This window comes from Taeniopygia guttata, chromosome 10, assembly GCF_048771995.1.
Source record: "Taeniopygia guttata chromosome 10, bTaeGut7.mat, whole genome shotgun sequence".
NCBI classification, from domain to species: Eukaryota; Metazoa; Chordata; class Aves; order Passeriformes; family Estrildidae; genus Taeniopygia; species Taeniopygia guttata.
The window spans coordinates 15,395,703-15,412,697 of NC_133035.1; the positions used below are offsets into that span (position 1 = coordinate 15,395,703).

The 16,995-nt window shown below is 39.2% G+C and overlaps 1 protein-coding gene across 3 annotated transcripts in view; it reads left to right on the forward strand.

Moving 5' to 3' along the window:
- Positions 1-16,995, forward strand: part of MCTP2 (multiple C2 and transmembrane domain containing 2) — a 121,109-nt gene that overhangs the window by 47,126 nt on the left and 56,988 nt on the right. For 2 of the 3 annotated variants that reach the window (XM_072933717.1, XM_030281240.4), the window contains exons 10-15: positions 2,004-2,168; positions 3,506-3,636; positions 10,086-10,272; positions 11,064-11,157; positions 14,901-15,003; positions 16,661-16,763. In XM_072933717.1, coding sequence (XP_072789818.1) covers positions 2,004-2,168; positions 3,506-3,636; positions 10,086-10,272; positions 11,064-11,157; positions 14,901-15,003; positions 16,661-16,763 — 783 coding nt within the window. Of the gene's footprint in view, positions 1-2,003; positions 2,169-3,505; positions 3,637-10,085; positions 10,273-11,063; positions 11,158-14,900; positions 15,004-16,660; positions 16,764-16,995 lie in introns of those variants that run through there. The other variant, XM_030281241.4, reaches the window with a different exon arrangement.

The following is a 16,995-nucleotide window of genomic DNA, read 5'->3' on the forward strand; positions in this document are numbered from 1 at the left end:
GAAATTGTAACGTGGATAATAAACTTCATCTGTTTTTTATTTTTTTTAAATTTTTTTTTTTTGTGAACTAACATCAAATGCCTCTTCCTCCTCCGAGGAAGGAGCAGGAGGGGGAGAGAAAAATCCTTGCTCCTAAAGCAGCAGAGTACATCACATCAAACATGACTATGTTAAATACTAAAATGTTCAAAGTACAAGCGAGATAGATAAAGGCTTTGATGGGAAGTGGATATTTCCCAGGGACATTACAAGCAATAATCCAGATGTTATGGTGTAATGCAATGAGTGTCCATGGATAGATGGGGAGCTCAAGCCAAGCAGCGCCTGCTGTAGGCCTTAGCCCTCCACTCCCATGCTGTTACGCCATATGGAAGCAATCTCCAGGCCCCCTTAATAGCCAGCTTTGGATTCCATTTTCACAGGGCTCATAGAGCTAAGTGGAGCTGTTTTATGGACAAGTTAGATAGAAGCCTTTCCAAGATAAACATCCAATTCGAAATTAGGACATACCAAGCTGCAAAATTATTTTAGGGCATATTTCATGGAAGCACTGCCATTTTTCTAAGGCGATTGCCAGACTGTAGAATGCCCTTTGATCCCTTGTGGACATTACTCCCTTTTTTATAAAAAGGATTTTGAAATAGTTGCAGTGTTTAGGGAGGAGTATATCTGCTGGGACTTTGAAGTATGTCCATGGGAACAGTCATGCTTTAGCTTTTTGGCCCAAAAGACGAACTTAAAAAAAAAAAAAAAAAAAAGAAGAGAAAAGAAATTACATTGCAGCTGGATTTATGAATCAAAATCTCGTTTTCTTTTTAAAGGTAGGAATTTTTACTCATTGCGCCAGGAAAGCCAAACAGGGTGTTTAAATAGAAGTGTATTAATATGCTTGTGGGATTCAGAATTCGGTATTTTAACCAGTAAAAAGCAAGTTAAAAATTTGTGAGTTCACCACCTATGATTTAAGAATTTTGTTGCCGGGTAATTGATCCATAAAAAGTAATCTTCAGACATCAGGTGCTTTTGCAATCGTTTTATTTAGCAACAACATTTCTTACTTGCTTTTAAAGCTAACACGTCCTGTTTTAAAGTGACTTGTGAAATCTTCTCCTCCGTCTTGCTCCCACCTGTACATGACATGATTGAAGCTCCAAAGTGTGGCGAGTTAAAAGTTGCTGCAGGAGAATAAAATATGGCAGGATTTTTACTGCAGGAAGAAGGGTATAGCCTTGAGTTTTAATGTTTCCAGCTCACTCCCCCCAAATAAAGGCCTATTTAATCATCCTCTGTCCAATAAAATATTGCCAGTTAGCAAACTGTTAGCGCAGCCGTGCTGCACAAGATGAAGCTGCGAAGGTAACAAATGTGGCTACCAGGTAACCATAACTCCAGATAAAGAGCCTGGTGGTGTCAGTGTTTTTTCAGCAGGCATCAGTATTTTTGATTCGTGGGCTCAGTTTCTGGAAGCAGGAACAGCAAAGTTAGCAAAGAGCTAAGGAGGGCGGCTGAGTGATGGAAGGAGGTGGAAGATGCTGCTCAGCCTTTCACCTGGCTGTGGGCTTTATGATCCAGGTCTGCCTCCCCAGAAAGGACAGACCCACATTTTATGGACATAGCTGGAGAGGTTTTAAGAGTTTACTTTAATTTCTCCCCTGTTGTGTTCCCCATGGCTCTCCTGTGTCTTTCCTGAGCCAAGGTACCAGACTGCTCTCAGTGCTCGAGGTCTGCTCTAGCCAGAGCTCAGCCAGGGTAGCTGAAGGTGACTTCTCTGGTGGTTTAAGCAAACCCTGCTGATTTTACTGTGACACTGAGCACCGTCCCTTCACAGGGACCGTAGTACAGTTGGGCAGAAAATCCATAGCACCCTACTGCCTTCCATTGCCTGCTTACCCTTAGGGAAGCATGGTCTCTCTCACTCCTGGTGTTCTTTCATAGCACAGTTAAGGTGAGCATGAAAATGTGTTTGGATCTTGAAACATTCTGTGTTGTGCCTCGCTTTTCAGTCGAGTTTCACGCGGAACCTGCGGCTCTCGGAGTCCCTGCGCAAGAACCAGCTGTGGAACGGGCTGGTCACCATCACCCTCTTGGAGGGGAAGAACATGCCCAGAGGGGGCTTGGCAGAGATTTTTATTCTCCTCAAACTGGGGGATCAAAGATACAAGAGCAAGGTAAGTATTAAGGATTTCCTTAAGTTGTCTGAAGTCAATAAGGTGCTTGGTGTTTCTTTTACTGGTGTTGCTACCTCAGATGGAGCTACTCTTGATAATCTTTTTGATAAGTGAGCTCAAAATCAGGAGACCAGACTAGAAACATTAACATTTTGCTCTGTTTTGATGCCAGTAGAGAAAGAGGAAGTTAAGAATATTGTGTGTTATCAGTGTTTTGTGCATTTAACATACACATCATGTTGATGGATGTTTGACATTAATATGAAATTAAATAAAGCTACATGTATCACACATGTGTTTTGTTCTCTGCCAATACAGAAGTTGGGCTTGCAGTGCTGGAAAAGCAGACCTGAAATGGTTTCCAGTGCAGGGGAATTATTATTCTTTTAAAGTACTTTTCTTGAAAAATATGTTACATATCACAGAAACTGCCCCCCAAAGAGAAAAAATGTTCCATGATTTTGATACTAATTATTATTCTTCTAGGCTGTGTTTATCTGTATACAGTTCAGTTGTATAAGATTCTAAGAAATGAACGAGGTTCTCAAAGATGCACATTTCATCTGGAAAGTCTAATAAGAAGAAAGGCTATAATTAAAATAATACTCTTTTGAGAGAGCAAGAGCTCTGCATGTCATGAACTGGAAGTGCAGAGGAGGAGAAAACAAACCTCCTCCTGTACAAAATGTACAGAGCAAGTTCATGGAACATAACATTTGGATGTAGGCACATCTGAAACCTGCACTCTGTCCCTCACATCAGACCTCGAACCAAGGTCATGATATGCTTTTTATTTAGAAAAGTAGTTTTGAAAAATAACAAATGGTTTAGTTACTTTAGAATAAATAGATGTTATTCCCGTTGCAATCCCTTTTTTATGTGTCTCTGTAATGGTCCATAGATGTTTTGTGAATCTGCAAGACTGAGCTGTCTGCTTAACACAGAAGGATGAAAAAATACTGCTTTGGGCTCCTTAATTCATTCAAACCTCTTTCTAGGTGATTGTCCTCAAAAGAGTTTGTCCTGATTTCTTCCAGTGTGTGATGGTGAATGATGATTGTGGAGCTGGTGGGGGTCTACCTTGTATTTCAGAATTTTCCCAGCCATTCATTCAAATGGCAACTGTATATTTATTGTTATTGAGAGGGAGAAAAGAGAATATTTAGGAAGATGAGACTATATGTGATGGGCTGGGGAGCTTTGGTTGGAATGACATTACTACTTGATGCTCTAACATCCAGCCTTGTTCTATAGAATTGATTTTTTTTTCTTTTTGATATACTGTGAAAATAAGTACTGTTTAAGAAAAGTAAATATTATAACTGCATGTTTTCTAGACACTGTGTAAGAGTGCAAATCCTCAGTGGAGGGAACAGTTTGATTTTCACTACTTCTCTGACAGGAAGGATATGTTGGACATTGAAGTGTGGAGAAAGGATAACAAAAAGCACGAGGAGCTTTTGGGCACGTAAGTTGGGTTTGAGTTAGATTTTTTTTTTTTTTTTTGGGGGGGGGGCAGAATGGGGTAAGTGCAAAAAATAAAGTTATTTTGATTATTTTCTCAAATTAATCTGTTTTCATTTATCAGCATCATAATGTATTTTTCTGTCCTTATTCCAGTCATGTCCAGGTTATGTTTACATTATGCTTATTAAAACCTGTTAATAGGTAATTGATTAGCCAAAATCTGAATGCAGAGACACCCAAGCTGCCTCTAAAACCTGAGATACTGCAGGAGCTCAGTGGCATCAAGAGGCAGGACTTTTCTGTATTTTTGTGGTGCTATTGCTCCACATCTTTATATGCTGTTCTGGTGCCAGCCCAGGGATTTTGTGCTCCTTTTGAGAGTGGTGTCCCTTTTCTTCTGTTTACACTTCAATGTTGTGTTCTTCTAAGACTCTTTAATTCCATTCCACTCTACCTGAATTTGTACAGTGTTGTTTTCTTAGTGGTACCTCTCTCTTCCCTGCTTTGGCTTTCAGCATTTCCCTGACCCATCTCCCCAAACAATCTCTGTGCTGTTGTGGACATGCAGCAGCACCACACTCTGCTGGACACCCTCTTTGGTCTGTCCGTGCTCCTCTGCTGGCAGGATCATTGCCACAACTCTCAATTTCCTGAGGGTGGGAGCCCTGCCTGCAGTTGTTTGCTGCTCTCACCTGGCCAGGGTTTCACAATGTGCTGACTAAATAACAGTAACTCATAAGAACATTCTATTACTTCAGGCATTCAAATAGTTTGAGACTATTCACTGAGAAGAACAATGCCCTTTGGCTCTACAAATGTTTGTGGTTTTGCAGAGCAGGAAATTCTTTCTGGCTGAGTGCTGTTGCTCATCACATGGAGAAATGGCTGAAGATGAATCTGTTCCTTCCATTCTCACAGTTACTTCCATTACTTCTGATACTCTGTTTAGAGTTAAGAAAGAAAGCAGTGTTTGCAGCTTGCCTCAGGTCAGTCTCTGATGCTGGAACAATTCTTCCTGAGGTTTTTCCCCTTTATTTTAATTTTTTTCCCTAGTCTTCCCCTGATTTTTTTTTTTTTCCTACTGGTTTCTGGCAGGTGGTGTTTAGTGTGGCAAAAACTATCAGTGAAATGCTTTTTCTGTTCAGCACTGGGGAGGTTTGTGCGGTAGATTTACCTTAAAGTAAAGATAAATCTTCCAGGGTAAATCCCTGGAAGTGCTCAAGGCCAGGTTGGATGGGACCTTGAGCAGCCTGGTCTAGTGGAAAGTGTCCCTGCCCATGGCAGGGGGGATGGAACAAGGTGATCTTTAAGATCCCTTCCAACCCAAACAATTCCATGATTCCATGTTTAAATTTATTTTTGATGTCTGTATGGAGAAAAAAAAATCTTTTGCTTTTGTTGTCTTAAGCACAGCAAATTGGCTGTAGCATCAAACCAGGAAAAAATACACTAGTTTTTAAAGAGCATTTGCAAGAATAGGTAAACATCAAGTGAATAATAACAAGTATTGTTTTTACAGTGTAGAAACTTTCTGACACCCTATAAATAATATTTCATGAAGGGTTCAGATGCAGTCTAATCTGGAGAAGGATTCTGTTGGAAAAACAGCATTATGAGGTGCCATGTTTATTGTCTCCATGATTTCTAAGTTGAGTTTTGAGATTTCTGGATTTCACAACATCATTGTAAGAAATATTCTTTAGTAAAATGTTTGTGGGTTATATTCGGTCATTACACACAGCAGTGCAGCCAACTGCCCTCAAATAATTTGCATGGCTTTAAGGAAAAAACAAAATTTTCTGGATCTGACTTAATAATTTTGTGGTCAATTTATGAATAGAGTTAGAATTCATTATGGTCCCTTCCAGCCTGTTCAACCTCCAATCTGCATTGGTTAAACCTTTAAATATATGCATGTTTTTAATATTTAAATGAAGTTGGAGGTGCTCACAGCAGAGTCAAATCTGATAAACTTTTGTGGCACAAAGGCTCCTGTTAATTCCTTTAGAGCCAGGATTTCAGATACTATGGCTGCCTTAAGACTCTGGAATATGGTTCCTCTCCCAGGCATAATTTGTTTTCAAGGCAAAATATTGTTTTTGAAATAGGACCTGAAGTGTCTGTGGAGAGCATGAAACATGTAGAATAAGGAATGCCTTGGACCTCTGGTGCTGAACACAAACACCTGGGGTGTTTGTCTGCTCCTGAATTAGTGAGGAAACATTTCATGTCACCTTTCTATCACAAAACAAACCCTCACTGTCAGTGCACATCACAAGCTAAATTATTACATTCAGCCTACCTGCAGTCTCCTCAGAGTTTCAGCTGGGTCCAATTTCTCTTCCTCACTAAAAATCCCACAGCCTTGAGTGGTTCGGCTGCAGGCTCTGACACTGAGGGCTGGCTGCATTCTGGTGCTGGCTGAAATAATCCCTCTATTTAGTCTGCACAGGACTGTTAGTAACGTTTATTGAGTGCTTTTTGTGTCCTTTGGGAGAAGAGGCATGCTATAAACAGGAGATGATGTTAATGTATATGAATAAACAAAGGTGTTAACGTGTGCAGAATTTGTCCAGGCAGAGTTAATTATGCCGGGTTGTTAGAGAGTGTTTCTGTGTTAGGGGATATGTGCTGCAAAAAGAGATGCTGCAGAACATTGAAGGGTTTTCCCTCATATTTACTTCAAGAAAGAGATTTTACAAAAATTGCTAAACGTAAGACCATGAGCTCTGAGACTGGAGTGCATCCAATACCTTTATGATGAATGCCCCAGGAAACTGTCTTTGCAATAAGAAACAACCCGTGTTTTAAAGGCTGTGCTGTTGGGATGGAGCAGTAAAATCCCCACTATGATTCCAACCAAAACCTTCACTTAAATCTCACCAGGCTATAGGATGAATCAGAAAAAACAAAATTTGTCCATTGAATAAGTCATAATAAGACCTTATTAATTGTCTCCTTGACACCTGTGGTATTTGAAATTTCAAGTATTAACCATAGAGTCATCTTTCTGTACTCTCTCATGATTCTGATCTCTTTTGTGAAGGGCTTTCAAGAAGTCTGCAGGGGGTAAATTGGCACTGTTGTATACAGATTTTTTCATATTTAAAGATTCCTGTCACAATTTGATTAACTGTGATTGGGAAAAGGAAATACAACTCCATGGCTAGTAAGAAGCTAGCCTTGGCACCTTTTAGTGAAATTTTAACATGTCATGCCCTGATGAACAAATATTTTAATCCCATATTTACTGTGCACTATTCTCATGTACTATTTCTCTGCAAAATGAATAAAAAAAACAGGGGGAAGGGAAGCTACAGGTGGGGGCTTTAACTCAGAAGAACAGTCTTAAATGAAAACTAAAGCTTTACAGGACTAGAGGCTAATATAGAGGTGTAGGCCTTAATATTGATCAGGAGGAGGAAGGAAAGCATTTAATTAATTGTGGATAAAAGAGAGAAAAGTGATACAGTTGTGTGCACAATGCATTCTTAGCTTACAGAACTGCAGCCCCTATGGCTTGTGCACTTGTGTGAAAGATTATGTCTGAATTTAATATGCAATACAGCAAAAGATGGCAACAAGCAGAGTTATTGTATCCTAAGACAGAATTACTGTAGAGAATTTAACTCAGGAGATCACTTTTATCACCTAAAATACAAATGTTCTGATAGTTTTGCCCTTTGCAGTCAGAGCAAGCCACTTTTAAACAAAAGTGGATTACCTCTGTTAGTTTGATTCTGTGCCCATCACAAGTCTCTCACCACTCTCCTGTGAAATAATTATGTGTAGTAAGATCTTGCAGATAGAAGGCTGAGAAAGAAGGAAAGGAAACGTTTCTGTTTCACGAGAATGAGGGAAGTAGTTTGGAAATCATTAGACTCGTTTTAAGAGTGTAGAAGTGTTAGTGTGGAAATTGCTGAATTTATATAGCAAATTGAATGTCTAATTGTTTTACCAAGCTGCATTCTCTGCAGTCTGATTGTATAACCTAAATGAAACGGATTGTCTTTTTTTGTTGTTTTTTTTTTTTTTTCTTAAGCATTTTGCCAGTGCAATCGTGGATTTTCTTTTCAGCTCCTCACAAGAAAATATAGGCATACCTTGAGTGAACACAGATGTTTTAAGGAAAGTTAGTTTGCACAGAAATCAGACATGATTTGAGGAAGAAATATTTACACTCCACCTCCTGCTGTTTTCCCCTCCACATGTGCATCCCTCTGACCCCCACACCCTTATGCTCTCCATCTTTTCTTTAACCTCATGAAAATCAAATTCTTTTAAGAAGAGAAGCAATTCCAAATTACCAAAACAAGATAGAATTATATTTAACTTTGCCTGTGACATACAGTGGAGTTTGAGGTTATCTATAGGTGGGAGATGCCCTGTTGTCCGAACAAGTTGTGTTTTTTGTCTTGCTCCATGGAAAGTTTTAAACATAAAAATCAACTGCAGCTTTTCCCAGTTGTGGACTGCATTGAGTGGGTGGTGTATGAAATGCTGATGTGGGAGACATGGCCTCTGCTGCCAGCTGAACCACAGAGCAGCTGGGTGACCTTGAGATTTCCCCTCGCCTTCCTTCAGTTTCTGCATCCAGAAAAACAAAAAACTAAACTCCAAGATAAGGATACATCCCCCCTTTTGTGCTGATACCCAAAGTATCACTGAAATTGCTGCAGCCTGAGACACGGTGGTGTTAATGCAGCCAAGGTGATGCTGACCTCCAGTGTGGAAGTGATAAGGGCTTTTTCTCAGAAAGAAATAAGGTCTTTTTCTCTCTCTCTGTTGTTGTTTTGTTTTCCTCCCTGCTGTAACTTTTCCTGTCATACTTTTCTGAAAAGTCTAGGCGTAGCAATGAGCTTTAAATGCAACCTCTCACACTTGGAAATGGTGTTGAGAGGCAGCCTACGTGCTGAGCAGTCTCGGTACTCTGCCTGGTTTATTTTCCTTCTCTTTCAAAGCACTTGAAAGCAGTTAATAAGAGTAAACCTGAAACCTGTTGTACCTCCGGAGCAGTGGGGAGATAAGAGCACACTTAAGGCAAAGTCATTCCCGTTGATTGTGGTCAGAGGAAGCTTAAGGAGTTGTGTTTTAATACACAGAGCTCCTGGACAGCTTAGAAACTCATCAGAGCAGTGGCTTTTACTTCATAACATGGTTTCTTGGGTTCTCAGGCTGAAATGTTTTGAGATTTTTTTTTTCTCTTTTTTTTCACCCCCTTTAGCATTCACAGAAAATAGGCTGTTAAGAAGCGGAAAGCATGCAATTTATAGCAGATGGGCATAAACTGCTCCAGCTCTACTACTGGAATGGGATCAATCAGGAACACTACATGCACCATTTACCCAGAAGAAACACACCTGGGGGAACCCTGTGGAAATTTAGCCTATTAAGACAACACCTTAACAAGTTCAGTTTAAATAAAAACTTGTCGGCAGGCATTAAGTGAAGCAAAACCCCTCGCTCTCCATCAGCCACTGCCCATCCCTTTCAGGAATGTTCCTCCTCTTGCAGTGTGGCAGCAAACCTTCTCCTTCCTTTTATTTTTTTTTATTTTTTGTGTGTTTGTTTGCTTTGGTTTTTTTTTGGTTTTTGCCCTTTTTCATCTGTAACTTTTGCTCAGCCTCTTCTTACGAGCCAAGCTTCATGGAAGTTCAAGAAAGTTCCACTCCATTTACTGGACTTCTAAATAGAAGGCATTTAACTGAGCCAAGTGATTAGACTTTCTGTTGCATTTAACCACTCCCTTCATGTGTAATTGGCTGCCTGGTGATCTCTCTGCTTTAGCCCATACTCATATTTTATTGTTGTCTCTTTATGAATGTTTCTTTTTTATCGTCTTTATTTTTATTTTTGGGGGAAGCATCAGGTTAATGATACATATTATGTGCAAGGAGTGGGTGGTGGGGGGGGCTTTTAAGACAATCCTTCCCTTTGGGAAATATAACAGTACACTGAAAATGCAGCTCTTGTAAAGCTTGTAAAAGAGATTGGGGCATACAGTATAATGTAGCATAAAATGGAGTATGTGACTTTAAAGCAACTAATCTATTTTAGGCTAATGTTTTAAATTTTGCATTTGCCCCTTTTCCTTTCCCTCAGGTGAAATTGAATTGTGTTTCAAATCCATCACAAAACACTGGGGGATTTTAGAGGGGAAGTGAGGCAGGCCAGAGTTTAGTTTTCTTCCTGTACTTGCAGCCCAAACTTTTTACCTCCCTTTACCAGTAGACAGACCAGAAAGCAAAATCTGACAGTAAGTGCAATAGAATCTGCCTAATTGGATTCCCATGTTTAATTTTGGGATGTTTTCATTTTTTGCACTCTTTCCATCCTGAAGAAGCAGAAGGTGTTGGTGCCTGCTTGCTGATGAAATCAATATAATGTTGCTTTATTTTTTTTTTTTTATAATCTCTTTTTCCTTATTAAGCCTTGGCAATATTGTTCCAGGTGCCATGTTGACATTACTGCCCTGCCAACAAAGCAGACCAACTGCTTGGAGCTGCCTCTGGAGAAACACCCAGGGTCCCTGCTGATGCTGATTGCTGTTGCCCCATGCACAGGAGTTTCTATCTCTGATCTGTGTGTCTGTCCTTTGGCAGACCCCAACGAGCGGCAACAGATTTCTCAGCGTTATGTGAGTTTGTATTTTTTTTCTTTTTTATTTATTTTTTCTTTTTTTTTTCTTTTTTATTTATTTTTTCTTTTTTTTTTTTTTTTTTTTGGTTTTGAAATAGAATTGCAGAAAAAGGAAATTCTCCAGTCATAATGATGTGTCCCCTACCAAAGAAAACAATTAAGTGGAGTAGTTGCATGTTGACTGACAAGGAGATTGGCAGGGCAGATAGACCCAAGCAATTTGACTGTTTGTATTTGTTGAGTTTTAAACTGTTGTTTTAAACTGTTGTAAACAATGCTGTTCTTTGCGAACTTGAATTGTATTAGGAGATTATCATGGGGAATGAGACACTGAATATCATGAAAAGATAATAATATACTTAGCTTTATTCCCTCCTTTGGGAAGGTTATTTTCTGGGCTTTAAATGTTGGGAGATAAAGCTTTGTGATGGTTTCCACATCCTCAAAAACTGGTCAGGATGGAATAAGTGTATTTCAATTTGTACCTGGGGTGGTTTAGATTGGATATTAGGGAACACTTCTTCACCAAAAGTGTTTTTAGCACTGGAACAGGCTGCCCAGAGAAGTGGCTGAGTCATCAGTGCTGGAGGTATTTAAAAGATGGGTAGATGTAGCTTTTGGGGACGTGGCTTAGTGGTGGGCATGGCAGTGCAGGGTTAGTTGTTGAACTTGATCTTTGAGGTTGTTTCCAGCCCAACTGATTCTGTGATAAGTTATTTAGTGGTCCAATAGTCTCTGTGTTTTACTGAATTACAAGCAAAATACATCTCTATGCTTTTCTCCTTGCAGTGTATAAAGAATTCCTTTCGGGACATAAAGGACATTGGCTTCTTACAAGTCAAAGTTTTAAAAGCAGTGGACCTGATGGCAGCAGATTTTTCAGGTATTTTATTTCTGTTTTGCAGCTGTAATATATTGCATAATATATATTATAATATATAATATATTGATGCTATAATATATTGCAAATGATCAGTTGATCAAGGAAAACTAAATCATCCCATCATCTCTCTAGCACTGAAACCTGCCTCAGGGAACTGAGACACCAAATGGCTTTGACTGCCAAAAGTGTGTGGGAAGGTCCAGTGGATGGAGATCCTAATTTCCCATTAGACCTGAGCAATTTGACAGATAGCTTTAAAACAGCACATCATGCTAAGTGATTTTTCCGTCAGGAATATGTAAAGTGAGAGTTGATACACAGTGATGGCACCTGCAAAGCAGAGCCTCTCCATCTTCTATCAGGTGTCTTGAGAATTTGGGGCAAGACAGAAAAATGTTGGGGAGTCTGATGTGGTGCTGGGTGTGGGGGTTTGTCACCACAGGCTGTCACCTGAAAGAGAAAACTTGTCAGCAATGGGGCTGCGAGTGTGATGCTTTCTCTTGGCGCTTATTTGAGGCTTCACTTTGGGATGACCTTTTTGGTGCTCTTACTCCATGAAAAGTATGGATTTTCCACTGAGCTGTTCCTCAGGTTGTGCTTGGTCCTGACAGCAGTGGACACTAACACCTTTTAAAACCACAACTTTATATTGTACCTCTGGGGGAAGTCTAGGAGGTTGATACTTCTCTGTAGCAACTGCCTGGATATTATTATTTTTATTATCATCTTCTCCAGGTTTCTGGAGACCTTTTAATTCCCCTCTCTATCTCACAGCAACTCATAATTCACAGGAACAACATTGTGTGTTGTGTATTTGCTGACACAGTAATTTTTTTAAGATAACTTGTTGATAAAGGCAGGAAAGATGGTAGAGGGAAAACATTTTTGCCCCATTCCCTTGTTTTTGTGAAGGCATTGTTACATAAGAGAATGCTGCTCCTAAAAAAAGGAGCAAAGGAGAAAGCCCACTATTAATCATGGTACTATTTTAGGGTTATAGTCAATTTATTGCTAACCCTGAATTGGAAGAAAATGTTTACTGCAGAGAGCAGTACTTAAAGGAACTGAAGAACTTAATTTGAAAAAAAAAACAACAACAAACCAAAACTTGTCAATAAGAAACGGTAACTTGTAAAGAAATCCATATATAAATTGACATAATATAGAGGTCCATATGGAATTAGGAGTGTAACTGCACCTTGCTGACTAATTTAATTTGATAAGTGTAGCACAGCAGAACAGCCCCAGCTTTGCCATGTGCCAAAATTTCCATCTAGAAATACGTGGAGTTTTAATATAGACAGAATTTGTGGAAAGAGCTGAGCCCAGAAGGTTATTTACCCTCTGGAAAACTTTGCTGATGCTGAAGCAGTTGCATCAGTGATGGATTTGGCCCCCTCTCCCTCAGTACTCAAACAGGAGCATGTGGGTGGATAATGAACATTGGAAGAGACACGCAGGTTCTTGATTCTGCAATTCAAAGACTTTTCATACAGAGTGTGTGATACACATTCCTTGTGCATAGCACAGAATGAAATTCTGCTTAAGTAAAAGGTTACTCAGTCTGTCATTATATTCAAAATAACCCAGGCTTTGAGCCTGATTCATGAAGCAAATGACAAATTGTTTTTCAATGGCAGTGCTGAAAATATCCTAGTATTATGCTGTAATAGACCCACCAAATTGCAAAAGGATGCAGCCATTTTAGGTAAAAATAGCATAATTTCTGATCATGAAATGAGAGACATAAAGATTAATTATCTGTTCTGAGCCATTCATAAATGATTAGTGCAGCAATTATGGGTTTCCATAATAGAGCCCTCCTAGAGCAGTGCCATATTTCCTGCATTGCCAAGGAGACTGCTCAGATTTATTGTTATTGATAAAAGTAAATTCAAAGTCCCAGCTAAAAATCTAATAAAGGGAAAATCACAGAGGGAATCAGAGGTACAGAGATTTCCAAGGGTTAATAGAGAAGCAGTATGAGCAGGTAGTGTCCCCTCCCTGTCCCTTCCCATAGCAGCCAGGAATCTTAAATCCCCCAAATCTTGCAGATGGGTGGATATGATGGGTGCAATGCCACCTTATACCTTATTCCCACAGTAAAGATTGGATTTTGGTGTGATTGGGATTTTGGTATGTTGTCATCATAGATTTTAATTGCAAGTTTTTAGCCTGCTGTAATAATAGTGATCAGAAAACACACACTATCTGATTTGGTTTCGAAGAGTGTTCTGGAAATCCATATTTTATTCTTGGACATAAATTTTTGGGCTGGTTTCCAGACAGCTGTATCATATATGTAGAAGCTCTTCACCCACAGCTAGCCCAGTTTTAGCCTTCCATACTTTTATATTCCTAGATAATAGTTCTGTTGATGTGGAAATGACTTTTTCTGCTTTGTTGGATGTTTTCTGTGTACGCATGAGAGTTCTTCTCAAACACTGCATTTGCTCACTGACCAAAAAATAGCATTCAGAATACCAAATTATACAGTGGGATTGTTTTTGGCATATACCAGTTTGCATTTCAAGCAGTTTCTCTGAAAGGCTACATGCATTTTCCACACTTATCAGGGAATGGGCATGTAAGCTGAAAAGGAGAAGACAAATAGATTCCAGTAATACACATGGTCTTTAAACTTTACCAATATTGACTAGTTAATACCCACTGTTTACATACTGAAAAGATTCCTGTTTAGTTTATAAACTTCTGAGAGTAAGACCCTTAAAAGCTCTGCATTAATAATACAGAAAATAAGGATTAAGAAAAGGACAGCTTTTGCTTAAATAGCTTGTTTGTCTGATATCTAAATCCCTGCATTGCTGACATATTTACTTGCCTACATAGAAGTTAGGCTGGAGTGTCTGTGGCTGAGTTGTACATGAGCATTGGAGATGAGATTAATTCAGTTACTGACCCAGACATGCTGATAAGGGGCCACTCTTCTCACAAAGGAAACTGCTGAGCTGCAATGAGTTGGGAAAACTACAAAATCATTCAATGTGAGTGATCAAAAAATACATTAGTGAACATGTGTTCACCTAATAGATTCCATGTTGACATCCTTCTTTAGAGAGGAGGAGTTTTTTTGCCGTTTTGTTTTGTTGTGGGGGTTTGCTCTGTTTGTTTGCTGTAAGTACAATACTTGGATCATGCATGGATTCCCCAGTTGATGTTGGGTTTTGTTTCAACTGTGGCACGGTGTAGAGCCTTCATAGCTTCAAGGACTTGCTCACATGGAACTAATTGAAAAAATGCTTCTGATTTCAGTCAGTGTTGTGCTTCTTTTCTCATGATGTGGATACTTAATCCTGTAATCAACTGAAGGAGACCACAGGCTCTAAGCAGAGGATAAAACAGGGAGTGTAAGTGCAGCACTGCTCCTTCCCTGGCTCAGAGCAATGCTGCTGCTCTCCTAAGGGCAGCTGAGGAATTGGCACCATGAACAGATCTTGGACTGAGGGCTGATTCACTGAAGGTCTCAGGTTCCAAGTGTTAGAGTGAAACCCCCTGAGTGAGTGAGCTGTAAGGTAAGTGTTGGAGTTTCCAGAACTGGAGATGATCAGAGATACTGGTTTGGTTTTTTTTTGGCAAGTCATTCCAACAGAACAGGGCACTTTGCAGTTGCTTTAATGGATGTAATTTTATTAAACCAATCACTTCCTCAGCCCTACTGCAAGAAGGAGTCTGCATACTAAATACCATAACTGGTCCACTTAATTTTTCTTTCCTTTCCCTAGGTAAAAGTGATCCTTTCTGTGTCTTGGAGCTGGGAAATGACATGCTTCAAACACACACCGTTTACAAGAACCTCAACCCCGAGTGGAACAAAGTTTTCACATTGTAAGTGGATTGATTTGGAAAGCATGCAGCAGCTCCACTTAGCAGCTTAACTAGGAAAGCTATTGACTTTGGGGAAATGCAAAGGTCAAGTTTAAGATATGTCATTTTTTTTCATAGTCAGGATGTTGGAGAAATCTCAAATATAACTTAATTAAAGCCTTTTGCCTTTTACTAGTTCTTGCATGGAGTTTATTAATAGAAGTCATTAAAAGAAAAATTACTGTGATATTTATAGGAAGAATCATGACTAGACATAATGGAGTCATAGTTTGATCCAAGAGATAATGTAGCAGAAAGTTGAGACCAGATACTCACGCCTACATTTTCCGTAACTTAAAATAAAATATGTTTCATTGAACCTCGGTAGAATCCTTGTTTAATTGGAAGTAAGCAGAAAATTAGAGCTCATGTTGGTGTTGGTCTGTCTGCTGAATTTAAACTAGGCAAATGCTCCAAATCAGATGGAAATTTTTATGGAAATCAAGGTATTCTTTTATTTGTCACTTTATTAATAATAAAAGTTATAATTTAGATATTGCTTTTAGTCAGCCCAAATTTTTAATCTTCTTTATGCTGACAAAGGCTTTTGTGAATAAGTGAGTGAGATAAATGTCTCCCAAGATTGCAGTAGTCTGTGCAAAGGCTGGCAATGAAGCATTTGTGACATTTACATCTGTCCACTGGAAGAACAGTTTGAAAATTATGAACTTCTTGCTAAAGCAACATTCATAAATACTAGGCTGGATGAGAACACGAGAAAAACTATCTGATTTTCTTGAATAGAAATACTTTGCTGTATTTCTGTTTAATTCAGGGGTGCAGCTGAATGCTTGTCTCTTGGAGTCCTTTCTCATACTTTGTTCTCAAGGAGCTTCCACTCATCCCTGTTTTTTCTGAGACTGTGCCAAGCAGATGAGTCTTGTCGGATGTTCAGCCAGAAAAATAAATCCAATAACAATCCAAATTTATTTTATTTAAAAAGAAAGTTTGTGTCTGTACTTCCTGTGGGTCTCAGAAATGTCAGCTATGGACTTTCTCTGACTTTTTTACTAATGTTGCCTGGCTAATCCAAGCACCAAATCTGCAGAGCTAGTCAGGTACTCTCATCTCTCCTTAGATTTTTGTCCGTTAAAAAAAAATTAATTAATCCCCTTGTAAACTAATGATGATTTAGATTTATTTTGAAGCAGTGTGGATTGTTTTGGGTGGATGAATCCATTTTAGCTGGGGCTTTTGATACCACTAGAAAGCCTTCCCCATTATATCCAGGTTTTGTGCAGCACACTTTTCTGTGTGTGTCACTGTGCAGTTTCAATGCAAAGAAACTTGGGTTTGAATTCAGCCCTTGACCTCTCCCAGTTGCCAGCATTCTCTGTTGGAGAGCTGTGCTTTACATTGATAGCATCACCACTACAAAAATTACCAAAAAGTCACTGTCTGATAGTTTCTTCACCTAGTTATGCAACTGAAACATGAGGGGAAAGCTTGGGGAACACCCATCACTTGATTCATTTTGGGGGGGAATTTAATTAAATGCTAATTATATACCCCAATACAAACATAATTAATAAAACAGTAGTCTCGGATCTTTGTGGAGGAGACTGTGTGCATGTGTATTGAATATTATTTTTTATGCATCTGCACTTTTTTGTTCCAGCCCTATTAAAGATATTCACGATGTTCTGGAAGTGACAGTGTTTGATGAAGATGGAGACAAACCTCCTGATTTCCTTGGAAAAGTTGCCATCCCTTTGCTGTCTGTAAGTTACATTTACCACATGTATCATGGTTGACTGGGAACAAGTTGCATTTTTTTCCCCCCTTAGCACCAAACCCCACAGATTTAAACAGGTTTTGTGATCTATACATGCCTTAGTTGGCAGTGTTTATAGTTGTCCTTAGTGTAATGAGCATTGTCCACCCGTCTTAGTACAAATGTGGTTGATTGGAAAGCAAATTGCAGAAATGTCTGTACTTCATCAGTGCCACGTA